General features: G+C 44.0%; 1 protein-coding gene across 1 annotated transcript in view; it reads right to left on the bottom strand.

The window, feature by feature from the left end:
* The window catches only part of LOC107291230 (EF-hand calcium-binding domain-containing protein 6), a 129413-nt gene extending 116150 nt beyond the window's left edge, over positions 1 to 13263 (bottom strand). Inside the window, exons 1-4 of the mRNA XM_029284903.1 lie at positions 13101 to 13263; positions 11489 to 11709; positions 9418 to 9500; positions 6608 to 6674 (exon numbers count right to left, since the gene is read on the bottom strand). Coding sequence (XP_029140736.1) covers positions 6608 to 6674; positions 9418 to 9500; positions 11489 to 11709; positions 13101 to 13263 — 534 coding nt within the window. The remainder of the gene's footprint in view (positions 1 to 6607; positions 6675 to 9417; positions 9501 to 11488; positions 11710 to 13100) is intronic.
* Positions 13264 to 13967: the final 704 nt, after the last annotated feature.

The following is a 13967-nucleotide window of genomic DNA, read 5'->3' as shown; positions in this document are numbered from 1 at the left end:
CGAGCTGCCCCCAGAGATCCGGGTGATTCCGGATCTCCCCTCCTTCCGCCGCGCCCTCAAGACATGGCTGTTTCAGCTGGCAGGACTGGCCTAGGGATATTTTAAATTGGATTTTAATCAATTTTTAAAATAAGAAAAGGCCTATTTAAATATATCTTTTAATTTATTTTAAATTTTGTATATTTGTATTAATTGTTCTTTTTTAACTGGCTGTAAGCCGCCCTGAGTCCACCAGGAGAAGGGCGGGATATAAATACAATAAACTTCAAACTTCAAACTTCAAACTAGTCCAACCCCCTGTTCAGGCAGGAAACCCTATACCATTTTGGACAAATGGCTGTCCAGTCTCTTCTTAAAAACTTCCAGTGTTGGAGCATTCACTGCTTCTGGAGGCAGGTTGTTCCACTGGTTAATTGTTCTCACTGTCAGGAAGTTTCTCCTTAGTTCTAGGTTGCTTCTCTCCTTGATTAGTTTCCATCCCTTGCTTCTTGTCCTGCCTTCAGGCACTTTGGAGGATAGCTTGACTCCCTCTTCTTTGTGGCAGCCCCTGAGATATTGGAACACTGCTATCATGTCCCCCCCTCGTCCTTCTCTTCGTTAAACTAGACATACCCAATTCCAGCAACCGTTCCTTATTTGCTCAACTATTGAAAGCTGGAGATAGATTGAACATAATATTGAGGAGGGCAACCTATTTAAAAGGAACAGCTGGGTGAGTAAGTATTTGCAAAATACTAGTATTCTGCTTAGTAAATTATTCTTCAAAGGCAGAAAGAAGATGTGTTAGAACTCCTACAAAATTGTATCAAAATGAGATTGATGGTTTTTATAGTCCTCCTTTCTTTCTCCACCTGTACAAAACTGTATAGTAATATACCAGAAAGTGCATTTTGAAAGCATAAGATATGAATCTACACTTAGTTTTACACACAATTTCCATTTCAATATCTCTCGATTTGCAAGTAAAATCCCTACTGAAATGTTATACACAGCACCCAACACTTCAAGATACATTTAGAGGCTGAAATCCAAGCATCTACCTCCATCTGAAATCACATTCATTTTTTTTTTTAAAAAGGAGCAAGGAATTGTCAGAAGGATGATTGTATTTGTTACAAAGATGGAAAAAGAAAATATATATCAATTTTCATGGAAAATAGCCACAAGAAGGCAGGTTAAATAGATACCAATGGTTGCTTTAAATCATGTGGGATTAGCCATCCAATAGATCACTAGATATACAAGTTCTACATAGTAAGGCATAATAAAGCACCAAAAGGCAAGGCAATAAACAATGGATGGAAACTAACCAAGGAGAGAAGCAATCTAGAACTAAGGAGAAAATTCCCAAGAGTAAGAGAAATCAACCAATGAAATAGCTTGCTTTTGAAGTTGTGGGTGCTCTTTAAGAAGAGACTGGACAGCCACTTGTCTGAAATGGTATAGGGCAGGGGTAGGCAACCTCGGCTCTTTTATGACTCGTGGACTTCAACTCCCAGAATTCCTGAGCCAGCCTGGCTCAGCTTGGAAACCTCTCCCTTTCCCCTCAGCATGGCTGGCTCAGGAATTCTGGGAGTTGAAGTCCACCAGTCATAAAAGAGCCAACGTTGCCTACCTCTGGTATAGGGTCTCCTGCTTGAGCAGGGGTTGGACTAGAAGATCTCCAAGGTCCCTTCCAACTCTAGTATTCTATGTTCTAATAAATGAATGTTCTATAAACAAACAATTCATTGGAGAGTCAGGCAGCATACACATTTTATACATTATTTGTTCACAGCAATGTGAAATCACAGCTGTTGGATTTCATACTCACAGAGTTCCTCCCAAGAATCTAAGATGTTGTAATATATTAGCATAGCATATGTGTAGATGTTAACTAGGCCTTACCTACAATCATTGAAGACACAACATGGGACTGGGTTTGATTTTTTTTAACTGCAGGCCACCAGCTCACCCTTCTTGGAGCAGCCCCTTTCCATTTCAAGGTTGTTTTTCCTCCATTTAGGGTGGGAAAGCCCAGAAAGCCTTAGTCATGCAGATACCTCTTGGTGGTTTATAACAGGAGCCCCCAACCCTGGGGCCATGGACCGGTAGTGGTCCTTGGCCTGTTAGGAACCTGGCCGCATAGATGGAGGTGACCGGCAGGCAAGTGAGCAAAGCTTCATGAGTATTTACAGCAGTTCCCCAGCGCTAGCATCAATGCCTCAGCTCCACCTCAGATGATCAGGCATTAAATTCTCACAGGAGCCAGAATCCTATTGTAAACTGTGCATACAAGGGATCTAAATTGTATGCTCCTCCTCCCCCCCACCCCGGGTCTGTGGAAAAATTGTCTTCCATGAAACCGGTCCTTGGGGACTGCTGGTTTATAATATTAGTTCTACAAAGTCTTTGTCAGTTTAAAATAATGAACAAACATGCTCCCTCCAATGCAATATAATTAAATACAAAGAATGAATACAAAGGGCAAAGCTAATGGGTGATTGACCACAAGGAAGATGCTTTTGTCTAAAGTATTTTCATAGAAACACAAAGGTGTGAGGTTTTAAAAAATAATCTAAAAAGAGAGAAAAAATAAATTTCTAATCAATAAATATACTTCTGCATCACTTTGCAGTTGAACTTCTTTGTACAAAATTGTTAATTAAAAAAATTCTTTGCAATTGTTCCCTCCCCCAAAGCCAGAGTAAAATTGTTTTCAAAAACCTGTACACACACACAAAAAAAAATCAAAGATATGGAAGGCCACAGCTGTGGAGATATGAAGTGCTATTCCACACCAAATGAATTGGAACAAAATAAGTACAGCGACTGTTATGCTGTTCATTTTGGCTCCATCTTTTCAGTAGCACAATCTAACTTGTCACTTTATATTGATTCCATCTGTTTACACTCTGCAGTGGATTGGCTTCCTATGGTGAATGTTTCCTATTTACCAGCTGGTAAAGATGGGCCAAACCAGATAGGAAAGAATTAGATTATTTTCAAATCCCCATAAACACAAAATGAAAAGGAAAAAAAAGAACTTTAGAATGGAAAAGGGATGGAAACCATTTTTCCCCTTTTCATTTTCTCTCAGCCTGCTTTGTGTTGTTCTGGCAATTGAAAAAAGCCCTTATGTTGGCAGAAAGATGTTTACACCTTAACATACTGTTATTTATTGCATATGTGAAGTCCCTGTTGAAGTGATGCTAATGAGATTCCTGATGCTGGATTTTTTAAAGAAGGAAAAGGAGGCTGCATTTTAAACCAAGCTTGTTCTGTTCTGTAACCCAGAAAGCTGAACAAAGCTCTCTATACCATTGTTCCTCAACCCTGACAACTTTAAGATATATGGACTTCAACTCCCAGAACTTCCTAACCAGCATACTTTAAGATGTATCACATGGGTGTCAAACTTGATCACGTCACGTGATGTATCGTGACGTATCGCGATGTTTTTTGCCTTTGCAGAGCTGGGGTGGGCGTGACGCACCTGGCCCATGGGCCACCAGTTTGACACCCCTGAGGTATCGACTTCAACACCTAGAATTCCCTAGCCAGCATATTGACTGGGGAATTCTGGGAATTGAAGTCCACATATGCTTAAACTTGTCAAGATTGAGAAAATTGCTCTAGACCAGGGGTGTCAAACTGTTGACCCACGGGCCGGATGTGTCACGTAGAAGCTGTGCCCACGCCAGCTCCGGCAAGGGGAAAAAGTCGCGATATGTCGCAACACGTCACGTGACGCGGCGAGTTTGACAACCCTGTTCTAGACACTGAGGTTTCTTCAAAGTTCTGCTCAATTTCTAAGTTTGCCTCAGTGTTCAAGGGTAGAAAAACAAGGTGCCAGATAGATAATTTAGGTTGGGATAAAAACAGACAAATCCAGGGGGCAAGCATCAACAAATTCTTAAGCCTCTACTTCCTTCAGAAGAACTGGGATTGCCTTTAAATTATAATTTTAATAAGACAGAAGATTGAAGATAGAGATAGATGATTGATAGATAGACAGACATACTGTATTCACACACACACCAATATTAAGACAGAGCCAAGTTGACCCCAGGAAACTTCTTAAATATTGTTTTCATGGCAAAAATACAGAAGAACTGAGTGGCCATTTTCTCACTCTGATCTGCAATCCTTCCTGTTCCCGTTCTAATCAGAACCACAGATTATAGATTCACAGAATTCTGGAGTTCAAAGTTCATCTAATCCAATCCTTTGCTGACTTTAGGTTTCACTAGAGCATCTCTGACAAGTAGCCACCCAGCCTCTAAAGAAAATGGGAAACTAGCAAAGAAAATATTGTCACTTCATGTGGCAGCCTTGTCACTGAGCAACAAAGCACACATGATGTCTACCCTGAACTTTCTTCCTTGGAGTTTTAATCCTTTTGTTCTGGTCATGCCCTCTGGAGCAATAGGGAATTAAGTTCTGCCCCTCTTCCGTGTGACAACTTTTCAGATATTTGAACACTGTTCTTATGCCACCTCTTTACTTTTCTCTTTCATAAGCTATACATCCCCAAATCCTGTAACTGTTTCTAATAAGGCTCAGTTTCCAAATCCCCTACCATCTTGGTTGCCCTCTTTCAATTACTTCCTTCACTTCACTCTATAATATTGCAAAATTGAGGAATCCCTAAATTCAAATTAAAACTGAAAGTTCCAGTTTAGACGCTGCTGGATTGGGGAAGTCTCCAGGGCAGAGTTTTGGTCAGTTAGTGGGAGCCATCGTCTTGACTTTTTTGTTCCCCTCCCTGTGGACCCTCCAACTGTATCTGTTCAGAGCTAGGAGAATTCTGCCCTCTTTTTCACTGTGAGAAATCCAAGCAGGAGGAAGTAATAGCCACAAGCTATTTCCATATTTTTTCCAAGAATTTGACATAGACATGTCCATGCAGTACCAGGCCTACTGGTTAATGATCATAATAATGTTATTTGATTTGCAACCATCAGGTGTGGGTTATTTTTATTCATTTATTAAGTGAATGGTCACTTCAACCCTTGGAAAATAAATAAATGATGGAAGTACCCAAGTCCTACCCCTGCCTACTTTTTCATTTATATCTTTGCTCTTTTTCCATAAATATGTGGATAACTAAAGCTAGGGGTTTAACTATACTATATATGAGCTTTACCTCTGAGTGTCCCCCAGAAACACAGGCTCTAAAAATTAAAACAGTTGAATCAGGTCTTTGAAGGATATTTTCAGTTCATGAATGTTGCAACTCAGTGGCGACTCTGCTGCTTCGTTCATCTTTAGAGCCAAACTGAAGCACAACACAGCAGGAACAGCCATTGAAGCTCTGAGTGATGATGAAGAGGCTTCATTGCTGTGATGAAAGCATGTCTTGGCTGCAATCTGTCTTGACAGCTCTGTAATATGCAAATAGCTCACAGTCTTGCCAGAGACAGATGCCCTTCACCAGAGACTATGTCTGGCACCTGGTAGAAAGCCACCTGGATGGTGCCAGGGTGCAAAGGCCAGGCTGCAACAACAGCTTCAGGTTAGACTGTGCTTCAAACAGCTCTGAGAAACCACCCCTGATCAGGAGGACTAGGCCAACACGAGGAATCCAGACTGAATGAAGTGCAATTCAGACATTTTACTATTGGCAATGAGTACCCTATTCCAGGGATCCAGACCTCATTTTCTAAAGCAGTGTTTTCTCAACCTTAGCAACTTGAAGATATGTAGACTTCAACTCCCAGAATTCCCCAGCTAGCCTTGAAGTCCAAACATCTTCAGACTGCCACAGTTGAGAAACACTGTTCTAGAGCAGTGGTTCTCAACCTTTTTAATGCCGCGACCCCAACCGGTCGTAAGTCGAGGACTAAACCGGTCGTAAGTCGAGGACTTTCCCTGCCCGGGAGTGCCGCACATGCGTGGTTCTGCCCCCTGCGCCGGCCAAGGCGTAGCTGGCAAGCGGCAGAGACGGAGCAGGCCAACCACCAGCTGGCCCAGCCCAAGGGAGGTAAGGCACTCGCTGGAAAAGGGGAAAAAAATGGTGGACAAAAAAATGGCGGAGAAAAAAAATGGCGGACAGCCTTGCTTGGCGACCCCCATGAAATGGTCGATCGACCCCAAATGGGGTCCCGACCCACAGGTTGAGAACCACTGTTTTAGAGGATGGCTGTTCTTGAAAAGGATAGAGTGCTGAGGCAGAATATTGCAAAGTGTGGTCAAGAAAGTCAAGATGGCAGTGCAATTGAAGCTCTGCCTGTTTTTCATGGGCATGTAACTTGTCTTTTTTGGTTCCATCCTGCAGACACTCCACTCTTGCATAATCCTCTCCCAGATCTGCTGAGAATCTCTACAGCTGATGGAAATTCATGAGGGACTGGTCTCTCCCTTAGCACTTAAGACACCAAGGATCATCAAATGTAGGAGAAGAAAGGCTATGAATCCTTCACTGTCTCCAAAAAAATGCATGGGGATTGCCCTCTGCTCTCTCCTGAGATTGGGAGATCGGTAACAAGAGTGCCTGCCCTTGGATTTGAGAGCAAAAAGTTTTGCAAAGGGTCCCTTCTGTGAGGCCCTTCTGAGTTACAACTAACTCGTGAGATTTGCAACATTGGGAGTCCTGTTCAACATGGAAGTCATTTGTAGGATGTACCTTCTCTCGTAATAGACACTCCATCTGGCTTAAGGTCCTGGTTCGGCTTTCTCGGAGATTATTCCACCTGAAAAACCAACCAGAAATTAAAGTCACTCGGGGTTTTTTTTTTATCAGGCCTGCCCTCTTACAAATGGTTTTAGCTGGGGATGAAAATAGAACTGTCAGCTCCTGGTGGCCTGGTCAGTGGGGAGCAATGGGCCACAGCTGCTTCTGAGGAGGAATCTAGATCAGGAACCAGGAGACTTACAGGGAATTGTTTAAATCTTCCTTTTTAGTTTTAGTTTGAACAGCCAAGAAAGAAGAGAGAGGAATTCTGCCACAAAGCAGAGAATATAAACCTCTGCACCACATAATTTCCTTCATTTAAATCATCCCCCTCTTCGGCAGCACAGAAGAAAATAGAATTATTTGTCCGAAATGGTGTAGGGCAGACATGTCAAACACAAGGACTGGAGACCGGATGCGGCCCGCGAAGTGATTTCATGTGGCCCGCGAAGCCATCCTGGAAACAGTGAGGGAACGGCTCCCACTGCCTTGGCCCTGGCCCTGGCCCTGGCCAGCCAGGAGCCAATGTACAATTTTGTGGTGACCATCTATGCTGAAACGCATTCAGTCTTAGCTCCATAAGTCCCCCCACCTGCATGGCCTGAGAGGAACAGTGAGGCTCCTCCAGTGGACCATGCCTTGGCGCTTGCCCCGGTCCCACCCCCTTCTGCCAGAGACCCTCAGATCTATCCCACTCCTGCCCAGGCCCCCACAGGCACCCTTGACGCGAACGATGTAGAGCTGGCCACACCTACCCAGTAAGCCACACCCACTCCATCCATGCCCACCCAGTAGACTGCACCCACCCTGGCCACACCCACCCGGCCCCCTGAGGGCAACCGTAATGCTGATGCGGCCCTCAATGAAATTGAGTTTGACACCCCTGGTGTAGGGTTTCCTGCCTGAGCAGGGGGTTGGACTAGATGACCTCCAAAGTACCTTCCAACTTTATTATTATTATTATTATTATTATTATTATTATTATTATTATTATTATTATTATTATTATTATTATTATTATTATTATTATTAGATGCTGAATAAACCTAAATATCTCTCCTCCCAGCTCCCCCTGTCTGTCTAGCAGCTTTTAATGTTGGTTTGCAGATGAGCAAAGAGCAATGCAAATATGCTCTAAGGCAGGGTTTCTCAGCCTTGGCAAGTTGAAGATGTGTGGACTTCAACTCCCAGAATTCCCCAGCCAGCATGAAATCCACACAGTTCAAGTCACCACGTTTGAGAAACGCTGCTCTAAGGATTTATTTCTACACAGTGTCACCAATTATGCGGCATTTATGAGGACTGTGCAACACTTCAGAGGTTGCTTCAGACGACAGGAGGCACAAAGATTCATACCTTTGTGCCACATCTCAAAGCCTTTGCGCCTTGGGGAAGAAGTGCTGGTTTAAGTGCTGCCAATGTCCTTCAGCCAGTTTGGGGAAACAAAACAACTGAAGCACAACATTAACAGCCCTGAATTTTATTTTAGTTTTAGAAGGTCATTGTTCAGGTCAGAATCCTTCCGTAGCTCACCTCCTCAAACATCCCGACACAGGAAAGGGAGAAAGAGCATTTTACTTTCCCAACAGCAATATATGAATGTAGAATATATTACAGAAAGCAAATTTCTTTGTGGCTTTAATCATATGATCAGGAGACTATCTTGGTTTCCGGACCCTACCTTGGTGAATCTAAACCATTGGAGGTCTTTAAAGAGGAGAATCATACAATAACAATAACAGAATGACAGAATAACATAGCTGGAAGGGACCTTAGAGGTCTTCTAGTCCAATCCCCTGCTCAGGCAGGAAGTTCTGTACCATTTCAGACAAATGGTTGTCCAATCTCTTCTTAAAAACTTCCAGTGTTGGAGCACTCACAACTTCTGGAGGCAAGTTATTCCACTTGATTAATTGTTCAAAGTGTCAGGAAATTTCTCCTTAATTCTAGTTTGCTTCTCTCCTTGATTAGTTTCCATCTGTTGCTTCTCCTGCTTTCAGGTGCTTTGGAGAACAGGTTAAGTTCCTCTTCTTTGTGGCAACCCCTTAGATATTGGAACACTATCATGCCCCCCCTAGTCCTTCTTTTCATCAGACTAGACATACCCAATTCCAGCAACTGTTTTTTATATGTTTTAGCTTCCAGTCCCCTAATCATCCAGGTTGCTCTTCTCTGCACTCTTTCCAGAGTCTTGGTTTCTTTTAGAAAAACCTAGTGGTTTTTACACTGGCTTTAAATCCACAGAAAATATGTCTGCTGATTGTAGCTAACTAAAACAGCCCAGATGAAAACTATAATCTGAGAGAGCCAGTGTAGTGTAATGGTTAAGAGTTGGACAAGGCCTGGGAGACTCAGATTCAAATCCATCCTCAGCCACGGAAGGTTATTGGGTGATATTCAGTCATGGAATGAAAAGTGCTAGGTATGTTGCATTTAGATGAGATTTAAGTCCACCAAATAAATATTGATGGGAGATAAAGACCACCCAGTTCTGCTTGGAAATATGAGGCAGTATCTGACTGGACATGCTGGTCTTTCAGTCTTGGCCAGAAAAGCAGGTCTGTTGTGTACATGGAGTTTCTGCTGAAAACCGCAGCCCAAGACAAGTGTTGCCTTCCACTTCATTTGCCCAGTTTTGCTTATTGCTGCTGTAAGTAAATGCTGTTTACACTGGTGGCCTTATACTTTGCTATTCATATTTTGCTATTTTGATTCCTCTGTTACTTAAAACCACAAGAAATAAACTGAACCAACATCCTTACTTTGCACTGAGACTACTGGTGGGCCTCAAGAACATTGACAAGAACTCAAGATATGGAACTGTAACTCTGGTAATTCCTGGAACCTGTTTCAATTTAAAAAAAAGTTGATTACTTTAAGATAATGTTTCAGCATAGTGGAGAATGATTATTTCCATCCCTTCTCATTCTTCCTTTCGGTAATACATAATTAAAAGCATAATCACCTTTCTTCGGTTATATGTTTCCAAAGAAATAAGTTCATCAAAGAGTTAATATTCTTGCATCAAAATATTTCCAATCTCAAATGCTCTCAATATTATCTATCAAATTATTTCAAATCCTATGCAGGTTTCTGGTGGATTTACCTTATTATATTGACGTACTGCTTCTATTTAATAAGAGTATTGATTCAGCTAGAATTCTTAACATTCATTCCCACATAGTGTCATGGCCCACTTGAAGTCCCGTTTGGAAGAGGAGGGGGAGGAGTTGGAACTGGAACCATAGAGACGGCACGTCTCCCTTGGCATGAGTGGAGAGGCCAGGGGCTGACGACGATGCTATCCTAGACCCCCCCAGGCATTGGGGGAGGCGGTCGACTGGATGGAGAGCTGCCTGCCTTCACAGACCCAGGGGAGGATCAGCCGCTGATAGGCCATGGTGCTGACAGGCAGTAGATCTCCTCTGAGGAGGAACAGATGCCTCTCCCACTCGATCCAAGGGCACGGAGAGTAGAGTGGAGACAAGCTCAGAGAAGGGCTGCAAAGTCGCCCCACCTCTCCTCACAAGGAACACCCGAAGTGGACTGATTTAAGGAGAAGCCGTGGGGAGTTAGTCTTTGCCAGGAACAATTGTTTGTTTTGGATTACACTCCCCCGGCTTTGACTCCGGCCTTTTGCCTTGCTTCGAGGACTGCTTTTCACCTTTGCTTTGAGGACTGCCATTGGTCTTGCCCTTGCCTTGTGGGTTGCTTTTGCCCTTTGCTTTGCTTTATCTTCAGAGCTGCCTTTGCCTTGTACCCTATCTTTGGCCTGAGGACTGCCATTTGTCTTATGCCTGGACTTCGCCTTGGGGACTTTCCTGGTGTCGTGATTCCGTGCCAGCCTGTGTTCCCAACAGCTGAGTCTGAGGAATCTGAGGAGGAGGTGGAGGAGGCATTTGAAGGGCCATCAGGGTCAGAGGGAGGCTCTGATGAATTACAGGACTCACAGCTTGATGAAGAGCCTGGGCCCTCCAGTCGTGTTCCTGATGAAGCTCAGCTGTGTGAGGGGACTGAGTCAGACTCAGACGACGCACACCTGATGGACTTGCTAATTGATGCTCGCGCGCGCAGGCAATTAGCAAGAGTAAATCAACAGCAGTCAATGGGACAACTCCAGAGAAAACGGAGAAGGCACTGAGAGGCAACGCCTTGGAACTGCTGTATAAAAAGAGGAGGTGTGGGCGGTGCTGGTTGCTGAAGGCAACCATTTGTAAGAACTTCCAGGGATCATGGTCCGATGAATGTTTTGTTTAAACTCCTGCTCTGCCTGATTTTTTAACCAATTATCTGTTGGAAAAGTATTCTGTTGTTTTTGTTTTTGAGCAAATTTATCAGGACTGTTTTTGTAATAAAAAGGGGTTGGTTTTCCCAGCCTACTGTTAAAGAGGGGTTTGTTTTTGTGATGCAGCAAAGACGGACGTAGGCTGGGACAGAACACCTGGTAATATATGAGCTGCGGTTTGGGGATCTGAGGGTGGCTGCCTTCAGGGTAGCGTGGGGTGGAGCCTTACTGGCTGCTGGAGGGCCATTTGTTGAAAACTCCTTGAGGGCAATAAAGGACTCCCTAAAGGCCTGCCTTCCCTTGACCACCTGAATCATAACACATGCTATTACATCGGGAGATCACCAGAATATCTCAGGCCTAAAGATATTATACATCACCTTATGCCTAGCCATTATTTTATTACTATTTCCTGCAGATTTGATTTGTTAATTAAGTCATCATGATTATCTGTGATTTCTTTAGTGGAATGTAGTCAGCAAATGCTTTACTGAATTGACTTCAATAATACAAATACATTTATGTGCAGCAGTCATGAGAATACATACCTTTGCTAGCACCACATTAAACTGCTCATCTGTCAGAGGTAAAATAAATGTTTCAATCACTCTTCTAAATTCACCCTTAGTGATCTTCAGTGTCTGATCAATATCAATAATCTGAAATGCTTTTTTGATTTCATCTTCTTTTGCAATTATTTTCTGAAGCAAAATCTGCTCAATAACATCGGACGACAGTGTGGAATCAGGTACAGAGTTGACAGAAACAGCTGCAAAAGACAGCACGGGTTATAAAGCCTTCTTAAAAATAGATACAAATGAAATATAAAGTTTAAGATACAGAGTGGAATGCAAACCTTTCTGAATTCAAAACCGATGTTTCAAGCTCAAAACAGGTCTTTGTAATCTTGCTGAAAACTTTTCAACACAGTTCCAAGCATTTTTGAGCTTGTAAAGCTTTGTGTGGCGTTTAGACAGTTCTTTGAAGCTTGAGGTGGCCCATTCTTTTCTCAGAACACTTTCAAAATATGGGGGGAGAGGGAGGGAAATAGCTGATTCACACTTTGAAAGGACGGTTTCAGGCATAAAAAGTTTGTTATGAAATATATGGCACACCTGTAAAGTCCAAGGATACTGTATGTCGGAAGCTGTTTTATTGTCTATTATCCAGAATATTGTTTTAAATAACAGTCACCCAACTAATCAGGAGGAACTTAACACTTAAGCTGCCTTCTAGCGATAGTCATTAGCTTTTAGCATTCATAAGGTATACCCCAGTGGTGGCGAACCTATGGCACGTGTGCCAGAGGCGGCACTCAGAACCCCCTCTGTGGGCACGCACACCATGCCCCGAAGATGGCAACCGTCCCTCTTCAGCCAAGTCGCCGAGGTCCCAAATGGCTGGATGCATCCCAGCACCCATGGGCTCGCTGGCCTCTGTGTGCAGGGGCCGATGGTGTCAGGCAGTAGCTGCCCCGGCCCCTGCCTCACCTTGCCCTGTGACAATGGCACCTCCGCCCTGCCTCACCTTGCCTCGCCTCTCCCCGCAGGACGAGCCTCCTGCCCACCGCCCCACCTGCCGGAGGCCCCCTGGATCTCCCCCAACCCTGCCCGGCCCCCACAGGTGTCCCTCCCCACGAGCAACAATGAGGAGATCACGCCCACCTTGGCCACACCCACCCAATCTGCCATGACCACCACAGCCATGCCCATCCAGTGGGCCACGCCCACCTGGCACCCGGCGATAAATAAGTGGGTTTTGGGTTGCAGTTTGGGCACTCGGTCTCTAAAAGGATCGCCATCACTGGTATACCCTTTCTAAATGCAAACGCTCTGTTTCTCCAATGTAGCTAGGAAACTTTTCAACTGATGCAACACTCCTTGTGACCATTGGCGATGTCTCCACAGTGAGTCCACAAAGTCTTGAAGAAATGTTATGATTTAAATCTTGAGTAAGGTTTTGGGGATCTGGGGCCACGGTCCGTGATCACAAAAGGTATTTAAAGGGGGTCCGTGGTGAAGAAAAGCTTGAGAACCCCACGGCCCTAAGGCAGGACCATTGCTGGTTGCAAATGCTTTCCCCAGCAGGGAAAGTTCGATCTGAAATATTTTGCCTGTTTGTGCCTGAAATTTGGAACAGAACCATCAGGAAGGTCCTTACTTGAGTCAGATTGGGTAGAGCTTTCACTGCTGCTCTTGCTGCTGGTGCTGCTCCGTGTGGAAGATCGCCCTGATGAGTTGGACTGGACTCTGGCATTGAAGACAATCCCGTGGGACTGAGGGCATAACGTCTTGTAATCACATGCATTCACCACTCTGGACATTGTTCCTGCAAGAAATAAGGGGGAACAAAGAAAGAAGTAGAAGAAAGAGGCCTCTGCTTGCTGCTCAAGAGCTGAGGGGGCATAATGCAATGGGGGAAAGCTGGAAAAACCCACTAGAGAAAATTAAGCAAGCCATCCAAAAAGAAGGCCACTACAGGTAGTCTTCAAGTTTACAACCATAATTGAGCCCACAGATTCAGTCATAAGTTGTGAGGTCATAAAACGTGTCACCACATGACTGGCCAGACTTTATGATCTTTTTTCAGTGGTTGTTAAATGAACGCCGCAGTAAATCTCAGTCACATGACTATGGGGCACTGCAAATGACCATAAATGAGGACCGATTGTTTAACGACCAAAGTGCACCACATGACCTGGGAGTAGAAAGGCCCATACTTCAGAACTTTTCAACTGATCATAAGTCCCATTTTTCATGATCGGTCATAAAAAATGGCCGATAAGCAATCAGTCTTACGTTGAGGACTACTTCAGCGCTAGTAAAAAGGAACAGGGTGGTTTCAAACCTCCTTTTAGAGACACACAATCTTCCAGGGACAGAGCGTTCCAAAGCAGAAAAGTTGTTGTGGTTTATCTCAAAGGGAACTGACGGAGACCCAGGGTTGCTGCTTTATGTGCTAGTGTACAAGTCTGAAAATGTACAGGGGTGCAGATGGATCAGTTCAAGTGGTACCTTTGGCGACCCA

The sequence above is a fragment of the Protobothrops mucrosquamatus genome, unplaced genomic scaffold (assembly GCF_001527695.2).
Source record: "Protobothrops mucrosquamatus isolate PMUCROS unplaced genomic scaffold, P.Mucros_1.0 scaffold1087, whole genome shotgun sequence".
NCBI classification, from domain to species: Eukaryota; Metazoa; Chordata; class Lepidosauria; order Squamata; family Viperidae; genus Protobothrops; species Protobothrops mucrosquamatus.
The sequence above is the reverse complement of the archived record's forward strand: the minus strand, read 5'-3'. Positions and strand labels throughout refer to the sequence as shown.